Raw genomic sequence first — 13,449 nt, forward strand, 5'->3', positions numbered from 1 at the left:
GGTCCCGGTCCTGGTCCTGCCCAGGTGCAAACCGTCCAGTTTGTACTGGTCCCCCCTTCCCCAGAACCGGATCCAGTGTCCCAGGAATTTGAATCCTTCCCCCTTGCACCATTCCTCTAGCCACGTATTCATCTGAAATACCCTTCTATTTCTACTCTGATTAGCACGTGGCACTGGTAGCAATCCTGAGATTACTACCTTTGAGATCCTATTTTTTAAATTTACCTCCTAACTCCCTATATTCAGCTTTTAGCACCTCATCTAGTTTTTTTACCGATATCATTGGTACTTATATGCACCATCTGGATGGATGAATTAAGGGAGGACAAAAGTGCTAACTCATCTGTATCTTATTCTTGTGTTGAAACTAAAACTCAACACTGCAGTCTTCCACTCCAACTCACTATTTCTGCATCTCAAAACTATGGGGGCGATTTTCTCAGCCTCGAGGAGGCAGGTATGGAGTCGGGACTGCCGGGAAAATGGCAGAATTTGGGGGCGGATGGCAAACCCGCCCCCAACCTGCCTCCATGCCATCTTCCCAGGAGGCAGGTTGCCGTCCCGCGCCAGGTCCCGTCTTCTTGGAAGTGGGAAGGGATTAAAGCCTATTAACTGCCTGTCAACAGGTAGTTAACAGGCAGAAAATAGGATTATCCCATTTTTGCCCTCACAAGTGCAGGCTTCCCAACGGCACCAAAACCCGCCAGCGAGGCGAGGCGAGTGCTGGGTCTGCTGGGGTCGGGGGGTGCAAAAGTGTGGTGTGAAGGTAAGTGATGGGTGCAAGAGTGGAGAGATGAGTATCTGAGATAAGTCCTAAGTGTTAAAAGTGTACTTACCTTTGTTTCTTCCTGCAGGCTTCAGTCGGTTTCTATACGGAGGATCTTGCCCCTCCGTGTTGCAGAGGAGAGATGTCCGTTGCATTCTCAGATGCAACAAACATCTTAATTCTGTAAAAGAAGGTTGATGAGGTCTTGTATGCAAGATCTCATCAAACTGCAGAGATTGTCATGGTTTGACAGCTTCAAGATGACAATTCATGTCAAAATGTTTTGACAGATGACACGTCATACATTGACGTGCTCTGCAACTGGCTTTCCTTAATTGGCCTGCTAAACCCACTGGACGGGCTTAACAAGGTCAATCAAGGGAAAATAGCGTGGGTTGGCCACAACTCGATGGAGGCGGGACTGAAACCCGACAAGCAGCAGTCCCACCTCCAACCTGCCTCAATCCTCAAAATCGCCCCCTATTTAACTCCTCATCTCCCTCAATTTTTGCTTCCTCCTACAAGCTTCAGGTACTTAAAAATATCAAACTTGGCAGACATAATCACCAATTCTGTTTTACCTTGTTTTCTCTTTTCAATCATGGCAAGTCCTGCACTATGGATTTAGTCCTCTACCTTGGTTTCTCAATAAAAGATAAATAAAAATATAGGATATAGAGAGTAAGAAAGGGAAATTATAAAATTACTGCACAGAAGGAGGCCATTATACTCATCTTGCTTATGTCAGCGCTGGCTCTTCAACTGGAGCTATCCTAATCCAGAAACTCCCCCATACTGCTGCCGACAACAGATGTCTGGCAACCTGTACCGTGTCAGATTGCTCATGTTGCTTGCTCCCCCCAGCTCTTCAACAGAAAGGAGGCTTTCATCTCCACAATGAGTTGGAAAATAGTTTGTGCTTTTGGAATGAGTACCCCCCTCCTCCTGCTACTGACATCAAGAATGGGAACTTGCTGCAACCTCCTTCAGAGCAAACCTAGGGCTTGGTGAAATGAAGGGCATTTGTCCCCATTTCCCATTGAGAACAAATGGATGGGCAGGTGTATGGAAGGGGTGTAAACCCCCTGACTGAGAGAAAACTTGAGGCATGGTGGCAGAAAAGGAACCTTTCCCCCTTCGCAAAATTGGAATTAAAGACTGGTGGAGGAAAGGGCAGCCTACCCCACACCGATGAAATTTTAGAACCTAAGCCTGTTGAAAGAGTAGACAGCCTTCCCTAACCCTACTGCATTGTCCTGTTCCTCTCCTCACCACACACTTGGTCTTGACTCCCCATACGGAATGCCACAGCAGATTGACTAGTGCACCTTAAATTTCATGACATCTCTTATGTGGCAACTTATCAAATGTTTTCTAAAATTCATACAACAGCCATTTGATTCATAGGATTACATTACATAGGATATACAGTTCAGAAATAGGCCATTTGACCCTACCTGTCTATGCTCCACTCGAGCCTACTCCTGTCTTTCCTCATCTAATTATATCAGAATAACTCTCTATTCCCTTCTCCCTCATATGCTTATCTAGCCTCCCCTTAAATGCATCTATTCTATTCGCTTCAACCACTTCCTGTGGTAGTGAGTTCCACATTCTCACCACTCTCTGGGTAAAGATCCTTCAGAATTCCCTATTTGATTCCTTTTATCTATACACGCTGTAACTTAAAAATATTCAATTATTATGCACTATTTGTTTATAATTTCCTCTCAACTTTTTATTTAAGATGTATGACATTTGTCAACCTACAATCCTTAGGCACAATTCTTCCTTCCAGAAATGGGACAGAAGGTGAGCACAGATAGTTTTTTTATATAAATGTTTTAGGGGTCGGATGTGGCAGTTTAGATTCTGAAATTACAGGAACAAAACGATTCCTGATGTTTGAGTAGCTAATATTTGTTTATTTCACTAGATCAAGTACAGACAAAAAAAACTGACAAATCTAGTTCTGCCCAGGGAGACAGAAGTTATGCGGAGGCCGTTTACAACCCAGGGTTTAAAACGCAAGTAATTTGGTTGATCTTTAGAGTGAGAGGCATCAAAACAGATCAACGAAAAATGAGTCCGCGTCCCTGTAAATAAGAATACAAACTGATCAGTGTGTAAACCTGACACTTAAAAAAAAATCTCCGGTAAAGATAAATTCCCAGTCTCCTCCCCACAGCCCAATCCTTTTTCCAATGAGCAGCGAGCGCTGACGTAGCGGTGGGTTTGTTTTCATTCCCTGAAGATGGCGTCCATCATGGAAGGGCCGCTCAGCAAGTGGACCAACGTCATGAAAGGATGGCAGTACCGCTGGTTCGTGCTGGACTACAACGCCGGCTTACTCTCCTACTACACGGTGAGTGGAGCTGGAGGTGTCATAACCACCTCGGGTCCGGTGCTGTATCCGGCTTGTTGCCGTACGCTTTGCGAGCCTTTTTCTCTCACCCCGCCCGCTTGCCTTCACGGCGGACTTGTCTTCACAGCCCCCGCCCCTCGTGGGCTGGGCGGAGAACGTGTGTGACGGCGGAATTAACCAATCGGAATCCAGACTCCCCACGTTGGCCTGCCAACTGAATTGCGGCGACCAATCAGCGTACGGCAAAGGGGCGGGACTTGTAAAGGGTGAGGTTAGTAGGTTAGGTTATTCGGCGGTATGGTAACGGTGTTGGCCTACCAGGCAGTGGCTTTGTGCGATAGTGGTAGGGAGTTTCCTCCGAGTGTGCAATGTAGTGTACAGAAAAGTTCGGGCAATTCACAGAGTCACGCAGGAATTTGGGTCCCCTATTCTTTCAAAGAGTGCACGCACCACAGCCCAAGGATATAACCTAGCCTGCATTACACATTTTGATATGTGGTCGAGATAAATGGCTTGCTCATGTATTAAACGGACCCAGTATTCTAAAATGTTTGCTAAATCTTGTTTCCTTTGTTTGTGAACGCACAGCATATTTATATGTTCTACCTCCCCAAACAAAAGCAAAGTTTGATAAATACTTGTTCATAAAAACGAGGCCTGTTCGTAATATTTTAACGGTATCTATTTTAGCGATAACCTCATTTGCAAAAAATTGTAAATTGCTCAATGCGAACCAGATTGAGAAAAAAATACTCCCAAGTAATGTTGCAAAATCCACACATTCTGAAATGTTAAGGAAAAGAAATCTTTATTTGTCGGACGCTGCAGAACTGTGCGTAGTTCTTGTATTTTACGGTGTTATCTAAGGACTTGTGTAACACATAAGCACATTACTGGAACGTTAGGGGGCAAAAAAACTATGCCATATTAGCCTTGCTTAAAATTACAACTGTATGCCCCGCTTTCATTATTGGTCAGAAATGGCAGGCTGACTTTCTATTTTCCAGCTTCTCCATGTGGAGAAGTAAGCACTTACTCAGTTTAATTCTCTGAATGCGTGTGCGCGCGCACAATATACATCTATCTGTTAATGATTAAAAATAGTGAGTGGTCTGAAGATTTAAAAGGTACAGTGCCTGTAGGTGATGCAGTGAATGTAATTTTAAATGATTAAATGAGAACAATGGGGCAGCACCTAATGTTATGCGACAGCCCGAAAAAGCCCCCTCCGTAATCCCTAAGTACTCCCAGACAATACTCTAAATACTTTCCATCTATTTCATTTCCTTTCCCGTTTTGAAAAAGGGTTAGACCTGAAACGTCAACTCTAATTTCTCTCCACGGATGTTGCCTGGCCTGCTGAGTTTTTCCAGCATTTTCTGTTGTTATTTCGGATTTCCAGCATCTGCAGTATTTTGCTATCTCGCTATAATACTCTAAAGCAATCTGTGCAATGTGAATGTGATATCTGTCGAGTCTGAACGAAAGGGAAAGTTGGAAAAAGAAATGCATATCTGTCAGAATGTTCCCAAATTTTGTAAAGGTGGCCTTAGCAGAAGAGAGGTCACAAAAGCCAGAACAATAATGACGTGTAATACAATCATGTGGAAATGCGAATTAAAACCGATTGGGAGCAGTGTAAATGCAGAAGCAGACGATGATCAGTTTTCAAGCAAGCGACACTCTTCTGTATATCAGTGACCGCAAAAGACATAAAGTGACACTTGAACCCAAAAGCCCAACAGTTAGTTAAAAATGTGAAAACAACCCAAAGCATACCTGTAATGGCAGCTCTCCGATGAGCTGAACCCAGCCTCCCTGCAGCAGACAATGAGTAGTAATGTCGATAATCACGGTAAATTTGCTCCCATGCGCCTACATGGATATCTTGGAGAAGGGCATTCCCACCCCTTCATGGAGCAATAATTCCTGTATCTCAAACTATATTCACGCATTACTTCCTCTCACCCATGAGCAGTAATTGCTGGTTCTGTAAGCAAGCATGCGTTCGGGTCCCCCAAAAAACCCACTCGGCAGTAATTCTTGGATCTTGCATGAAGAACACATACACCCCCAAACCTCCTTCCCTTGCACTAAATATTCATTCTTGGATCTCACAGCAAACACACATTAATCCTCCCAATGCCCTTCCTACGAGAAATTCTGGTATTGGAAGAGGCACCCAAATGAAACACTTACTCAAACTGAGTATACGTTTTGAGATCAGACCCCAGCTTTCGATTTGATGCGAGACAGTACGACCTATACTAAGATAGCTCATGATCCTAGATGAGAGGTTAAAATGTAGAGATGCACAATACTTTGTGAGGTGGGTGAGTGAAATACTTCAGGTTAAATGTACTTCCCTTTCCCCAACCTTAATATAATTTTGGTTGAGGGGAACAGTAAAAATATGCTCCTCTCTGTGCATATAAATTTCAAATGTTCAGTCATTGAGCAGCTGCTATGAATCATAGAATGGTTACAGCACAGAAGGAGGCCCGTCGAGCCCATGCCGGCTCTCTGCAAGAGCACTTCAGCTTGTCCCACTCCCCTGTGCTTTCCCTGTAGCCCTGCAATTTTTTTCCCTTTAGGTACTTATCTAATTCTCTTTTGAAAGCCACAATTGAATCTGTCTCCACCACCCATTCAGGCAGTGCATTCCAGATCATAGCCACTCGCTGCGTAAAAAAAAGTTTTTCCTCCTGTCGCATTTGGATCGTCTGTCAATCACTTTAAATCTGTGTCCTCTGGTTTTCAACCCTTCTGCCAATGGGAACAGTTTCTCTATCTACTCTGTCTAGACCCCTCATGATTTTGAACACCTCTATCAAATCTGCTCTAAGGAAAACAACTCCAACTTCTCCAGTCTATCCACGTAACTGAAGTCCCTCATCCCTGGAACCATTCTTATAAATCTTTTCTGCACTCTCTTTAAAGCCTTCACATACTTCCTAAAGTGTGGTGCCCAGAATGGGACACAATACTCCAGTTGTGGCTGAACCAGTGTTTTATAAAGGTTCATCATAACTTCCTTGCTTTTGTACTCTATGCCTCTATTTATAAGGCCCATGATCCCATATGCTTTCTCCACTTGCCCTGCCCTGCCACCTTCACCGATTTGTGCACATATACCCCCAGGTCTCTCTGTTCCTGCACCCCCTTTAGAATTGTACCCTTTAGTTTATATTGAATGATATATTGGTGGAGAAGAATGACTCCACTATATGTGATGGGCCTAGGAAGGCACTAAAGATGGAACTGTGAGGTGTGCTGACGAAGGAAAAGAAATAATTTTGATGAGATATCATGACTATAGAAGTGGAATCACAAGTGAATTGTGCAATGGAGAAAATGCACTGAAAGAGGAGGAACATAGGAACAGGAGTAGGCCATTTAGCCCCTCGAGCCTGTCTGCCACTCGGAGATCATGGCTGATCTGCGACCTCCTGCGGTCAACAGTGTAGAAAGCAGCAGGAATAGAATTTACAGTACACAAGGACCATTTGGTGCGTTATGTCTATGCCAGTGCCAGTTCTAGCTTCTTTAACTGAAGCTGCCTATTCCATTTCCTTGCTCTTTCAATGTATTGTTTAAAATTAATTTTCAAATATTTATCCAATTCTCTATTAAATTATGTTATAGTCAACATCCAACTTTGTTTTTCCAGTGATAATCCCGGTTATTCATTTTTCATAATTTAATACTTTTATTAAAGTGAAAAAGTCTCCAGTGTTTCTACATAACTAACATCAAATAACGAGTATAATTCTACCAAATCTTCACTGTACTATTTCCTTGGCTCTAATCTCCTTCATATAATAAAATGCCCACAACTACATGCAATATTCCAGTTGTGGCCTAACCAAAATCTTGTACAAATTCATTATCACTTTCTTGCTTCTCTATTTAATGCCCCTCTGTGAAAATGCAGAATTTTTTTTGCCTTTTTATGGTCTTTTCTACCTGCACTCGCATCTTTTAAAGATTCATGATTCTGCACCCTAGATCTTTCTGTTTCTCCACTTTGTAAAGACAGTGACCATTTAGCTTATTCTTTCTTTCACTTTTGTTTCCAAAGTGTACTACATCATGTCAGTATATTGTTAGAGGAGGGACACTTATTTATAATTTATTCCTCAAATCAATTAGGTTCTAAACATTGAAAATCAGGTGTCACAGAATTATTCAGTATACAGTACATGCAATACCTGTAATACGTAAACATACACATAAAAGGCGGTGCTTATAACAAAACCTGATAGTTTGGTTGAGGATTAAAACGTGTTGCAGTTCTGAGGCCTTTATGAATCCAAACACTCATTACAAACAACAACTATTTATATTTATATAGCACCTTTTACAAATTAAACATCCCAAAGAGCCAATATTTATGCATTTTTCTTATTCACACTGAACTATATAAAAGTTAAAATACAACTCTTTTTCTAAGGTGAATTTAATTGACTTATCACTTATAAATAATTTAGTTTACTTAACCAGCTCTTTTTTTCTGTAGACCGGTACAACTTACTTACATAAGAACATAAGAAATAGGAGCAGGAGTAGGCCAATCGGCCCCTCGAGCCTGCTCCGCCATTCAATAAGATCGTGGCTGATCTGATCCTAACCGCCAATCCACTATCACAGAACCATCTCCTGAATCTAACAGAATTAGACACATGAAATAGGAGCAGGATCAGGCTACACGGCCCCTGGGCCCGCTCCGCTACCCACAGGGCCATGACCGATCCGAACCTAGACTCATGTCCAAATTCCTGCCCGCTCCCCGTAACACTTAATTCCCTTTACTTCTAGGAAACTGTCTATTTCTGTTTTAAATTTATGTAATGATGTAGCTTCTACAGCTTTTTTAATTTAAGTCTGCCTTTGATTCAGTACCATTCTGTACCAGTCAATCTCCTACCGGCCTCTCATCTTCCACTCTCTGTAAACTTCATTTCATCCAAAGCTCTGCTTGCCCGTATCCTGACTTGCACCAAGTCCCATTCACCCATCACACCTGTGCTCACTGACCTACGTTAACTCCTGGTCCAGCAGTGCCTCAATTTAAAATTCTCATCCTTGTGTTCAAAACCCATCAAAAGATGGTGGATAGCCTCGTGCCTCCCTATCTCTGTAATCTCCTCCAGCACTGCAAGACTCAGAGAACTCTGAGTTCCTCCAATTCTGGCTTCTTGTGCCTCCCCAATTTCCTTTGCCCCATCATTGGTGACCGTGCCTTTAGCTGCCTAGGCCCTAAACTCTGGAATTCCCTCACTAAATCTCCATCTCTGTGCTCCTTTGAGAAGCTCCTTGATCCTACCCCATACCGAGCTTTTTCTCATCTGTCCTAATTTTTTTAATTATTCGTTTATCGGATGTGGGCGTCGCTGGCAAGGCCAGCATTTATTGCCCATCCCGAGTTGCCCTTGAGAAGGTGGTGGTGAGCCAACTTCTTGAACCGCTGCAGTCCGTGTGGTGAAGGTACTCCCACAGTGGTGTTAGGTAGGGAGTTCCAGGATTTTGACCCAGCGATGATGAAGGATCGGCGATATACTTCTAAGTCAGGATGGTGTGTGACCTGGAGGGGAACTTGGAGGTGGTGGTGTTCCCATGCACTTGTTGCCCTTGTCCTTCTAGGTGGAAGAGGTCGCGGGTTTGGGAGGTGCTGCTGAAGAAGCCTTGGCGAGTTGCTGCAGCGCATCTTGTAGATGGTACACACTGCAGCCACGGTACGCCGGTGGTGGAGGGAGTGAATGTTTAAGGTGGTGGATGGGGTGCCAATCAAGCGGGCTGCTTTGTCCTGGATGGTGTCGAGCTTCTAGAGTGTTGTTGGAGCTGCACTCATCCAGGCAAGTGGAGAGTATTCCATCACACTCCTTACTTGTGCCTTGTAGATGGTGGAAAGGCTTTCGGGAGTCAGGAGGTGAGACACTTGCCGCAGAATACCGAGGCTCTGACCTGCTGTTGTTGCCACAGTATTTATGTGGCTGGTCCAGTTAAGTTTCTGGTCAATGGTGACCCCCCAGGATGTTGATAGTGGGGGAATTCGGCGATGGTAATGCCATTGACTGTCAAGGGGAGGTGGTTAGACTCTCGCTTGTTGGAGATAGTCATTGCCTGGCACTTTATCAGCCCAAGCCTGAACATCGTCCAGGTCTTGCTGCATGCGGGCATGGACTGCCTCATTATCTGAGGAGTTGTGAATGGCGCTGAACACTGTGCAGTCATCAGTGAACATCCCCATTTCTGACCTTATGTTGGGGGGAAGGTCATTGATGAAGCAGCTGGAGATGGTTGGGCCTAGGACACTGCCCTGAGGAACTCCTGCAGCGATGTCCTGGGGCTTTGATGATTGACCTTCAAACACCACAACCATCTTCCTTTGTGCTAGGTATGATTCCAGCCAGTGGAGCGTTTTCCCCATGATTCACATCTCCTTGTGTGGCTCCTGTGAAGTGCTGTTGGAGGTATTACTATGTTAATGGTGCTCTATAAATGCAAGTTGTTGTTGTTAAAGGCTGAACTTCCTCCCCCCCCATCCTCAATGGCATCACCATCACAGAGTCTCCCAACACCACGTTGACCAGAGCTTAACTCCACTAGCATTATCAACACCGTGGCTACAAAAGCAGGGCAGAGGATGGGTACTCTATGACAAATGGCTCAATGGCTCAAGGTGCAAGTCAGGAGTGCGATTGTATACTCATAACTCAGATGGGTGTAGACACAACGATACTTGAGAAGCTCAACGGCACCTAGGATAGAGCAATTTTTTGGTCTGGCATCCCTGCCACTGAACATAATATCCATCTCTTCCACCATTAGTGCACTGTAGTTGCAGGATGTACTATCTACAGAATGTGCTTCAGCAGCTCGGCAGTCTTGCTTCAACAACACCTCCCAGTCCTGCAATTTCTACCACCAAGAAGGACAAGAGCAGCAATATCATAGGAACAGCATTGCGTCCATGTCACGCATCATCTTGACTTGGACATATAGCTCTTTAAGGTCTGCTTGAACAGGCCGAAAGCATCCCTGGAAACACAGCACTTCCAACAATGTAACTGCCCCATAGTTAATTCACTGGAGTGTAAGCCTTGATTGTGCATTTATCAAGGTGTGCGACTCAACCTCACAACCTCCTAACCAGAAGGCAAGAGTGCTACCAAACTGACACTACCATAAGAGAGTGTTATTGTTGTCCTACTGAGTAAACGGTAGCGTAGTGGTAATGTTACTGGGCTAGTAATCCAGAGGCCTGAATTCAAATCCCACCACGGCAGCTGGGGAATTTAAATTCAGTTGATTAAATAAATCTGGAATAAAAAGCTAGTATCAGTAATGGTAACCATGAAACTATTGGATTGTTGTAAAAACCCATCTGGTTCACTAATGTCCTTTAGGGAAGGAAATCTGCCGTCCTTACCTGATCTGGCCTATATGTGACTCCAGACCCACAGCAATGTGGTTGACTCTTAACTGCCCTCTGAAATGGCCCAGCAAGTCACTCAGTTGTAACTAACTGCTATGAAACAAAATAATAAGAATGAAACCGGACGGACCCCCCGGCATTGAACTCGGCACCGGCTACGGACACGGCAACGGCACACCCAGCCCAGTCAACCCTGCAAAGTCCTCCTCACCAACATCTGGGGACTTGTGCCAAAATTGGGAGAGCTGTTCCACAGACTAGTCAAGCAACAGCCTGACATAGTCATACTCACAGAATCATACCTTTCAGCCAATGTCCCAAACTCCTCCATCACCATCCCTGGGTATGTCCGGTCTCACTGGCAGGACAGACCCACCAGGGGTGGCGGCACAGCGGTATACAGTCGGGAAAGAGTGGCACTGGGAGTCCTCAACATTGACTCTGGACCCCATGAAGTCTCATGGCTTCAGGTCAAGCATGGACAAGGAAACCTCCTGCTGATTACCACCTATTGCCCTCCCTCGGCTGATGAATCAGTACCCCGTCATGTTGAACACCACTTGGAAAAAGCACAGAATGTACTCTGGGTGGGGGACTTCAAGAGTGGCTTGGTAGCACCACTACTGGCTGAGTCCTGAAAGACACAACTGCCAGTCTGGGCCTGCGACAGGTGGTAAGTGAACCAACACGAGGGAAAAACCTACTTGACCTCGTCCTCACCAATCTACCTGTCGCAGATGCATCTGTCCATGACAGCATTGGTAGCAGTGACCACCGCATAGTCATTGCGGAGGCGAAGTCCCGTCTTCACACTGAGAACACCCTCCATTGTGTTGTGTGGCACTACCACCGTGCTAAATGGGATAGATTCAGAACAGATCTAGCAGCTCAAAACTGGGCATCCATGAGGCGCTGTGGGCCATCAGCAGCAGCAGAATTGTATTCCACTACAATCTGTAACCTAATGGCCCGGCATATTCTACCATTACCACCAAGCCAGGGGACCAACCCTGGTTCAACAGCGAGTGTAGAAGAGCATGCCAGGAGCAGCACCAGGCGTACCTAAAAATGAGGTGCCAACCTGGGGAAGCTGCAACACAGGACTACGTGCATGCTAAAAAGCGGAAGCAGCATGCTATAGACAGGGCTAAGCGATACCACAATCAATGGATCAGATCAAAGTCCTGCCACATCCAGTCGTGGACCATTAAACAACTAACTGGAGGAGGAGGCTCCAAGAATATCCCCATCCTCAATGATGGTGGAGCCCAGTACGTGAGTTTGCAACCAACTTCAGCCAGAAGTGCCGAGTGGATGATCCATATCGGCCTACTCCCGAGGTCCCCAGAAGCCATTTTTCAGCCAATTCAATTCACTCCACGTGATCTCAAGAAACGGCTGAGTGCACTGGATACAAAGGCTATGGGCCCCGACAACATCCCGGCTATCGTGCTGAAGACTTGTGCTCCAGAACTAGCCGCGCCTCTAGCCAAGCTGTTCCAGTACAGCTACAACACTGGCATCTATCTGACAATGTGGAAAACTGCCCAGGTATGCCCTGTACACAAAAAGCAGGACAAATCCAACCCGGCCAATTACCGCCCCATCAGTCTACTCTCAATCATCAGCAAAGTGATGGAAGGTGTCATTGACAGTGCTATCAAGCGGCACTTACTCACCAATAACCTGCTCACCGATGCCCAGTTTGGGTTCCGCCAAGACCACTCGGCTCCCGACCTCATTACAGCCTTGGTCCAAACATGGACAAAGGAGCTGAATTCCAGAGGTGAGGTGAGAGTGACTACCCTTGACATCAAGGCAGCATTTGACGGAGTCTGGCATCAAGGAGCCCTAGTAAAACTGAAGTCAGTGGGAATCGTGGAGAAAACGCTCCATTGGCTAGAGTTATACCTAGCACAAAGGAAGATGGTTGTGGTGGTTGAAGGTCAATCATCACAGCCCCAGAACATCACTGCAGGAGTTCCTCAGGGCAGTGTCCTAGGCCCAACCATCTTCAGCTGCTTCATCAATGACCTTCCCTCCAACATAAGGTCAGAAATGGGGATGTTCGCTGATGACTGCACAGTGTTCAGCGCCATCCGCAACTCCACAGATAATGAAGCAGTCCATGCCCGCATGCAACAAGACCTGGACGACATTCAGGCTTGGGCTGATCTGTGGCGTGAATGTTACCTGCCACTTAAGTGCCAGGCAATGACTATCTCCAGCAAGCGAGAGTCTAACCACCTCCCCATAACATTCAATGGCATTACCATCGCTGAATCCCCCACTATCAACATTCTGGGGGTCACCATTAACCAGAAACTTAACTGGACCAGCCACATAAATACTGTGGCAACAAGAGCAGGTCAGAGGCTAGGTATTCTGCGGCGAGTGTCTCACCTCCTGACTCCCCAAAGCCTTTTCACCATCTACAAGGCACAAGTAAGGAGTGTGATGGAATACTCTCCACTTGCCTGGATGAGTGCAGCTCCAACAACACTCAAGAAGCTCGACACCATCCAGGAAAAAGCCGCTTGCTTGATTAGCACCCCATCCACCACCTTAAACAGTCACTCCCTCCACCACCGGCGTACCGTGGCTGCAGTGTGTACCATCTACAAGATGCACTGCAGCAACTCGCCAAGGCTTCTTCGGCAGCACCTCCCAAACCTGCGACCTCTTCCACCTAGAAGGACAAGGGCAGCAGGTGCATGGGAACACCACCACCTCCAAGTTCCCCTCCAAGTCACACACCATCCTGACTTAGAAGTATATTGCTGATCCTTCATCGTCGCTGGGTCAATATCCTGGAACTCTCTCCCTAACAGCACTGTGGGAGTACCTTCACCACACGGACTGCAGCGGTTCAAGAAGGCG

At 45.7% G+C, this 13,449-nt stretch overlaps 1 protein-coding gene across 5 annotated transcripts in view; it reads left to right on the forward strand.

The window, feature by feature from the left end:
- Positions 1 to 2,792: 2,792 nt before the first annotated feature.
- Positions 2,793 to 13,449, forward strand: part of osbpl9 (oxysterol binding protein-like 9) — a 232,894-nt gene continuing 222,237 nt past the window's right edge. For 4 of the 5 annotated variants that reach the window (XM_085982918.1, XM_085982920.1, XM_085982921.1 and 1 more), the window contains exon 1: positions 2,801 to 3,131. In XM_085982918.1, coding sequence (XP_085839044.1) covers positions 3,021 to 3,131 — 111 coding nt within the window. In that variant the 5' untranslated portion in view covers positions 2,801 to 3,020. Of the gene's footprint in view, positions 3,132 to 13,449 lie in introns of all 5 variants that reach the window. The other variant, XM_085982919.1, reaches the window with a different exon arrangement.

Source organism: Somniosus microcephalus, chromosome 3, assembly GCF_052327205.1.
Source record: "Somniosus microcephalus isolate GS21.2 chromosome 3, FLI_Smic_1.0, whole genome shotgun sequence".
Taxonomy (NCBI): Eukaryota; Metazoa; Chordata; class Chondrichthyes; order Squaliformes; family Somniosidae; genus Somniosus; species Somniosus microcephalus.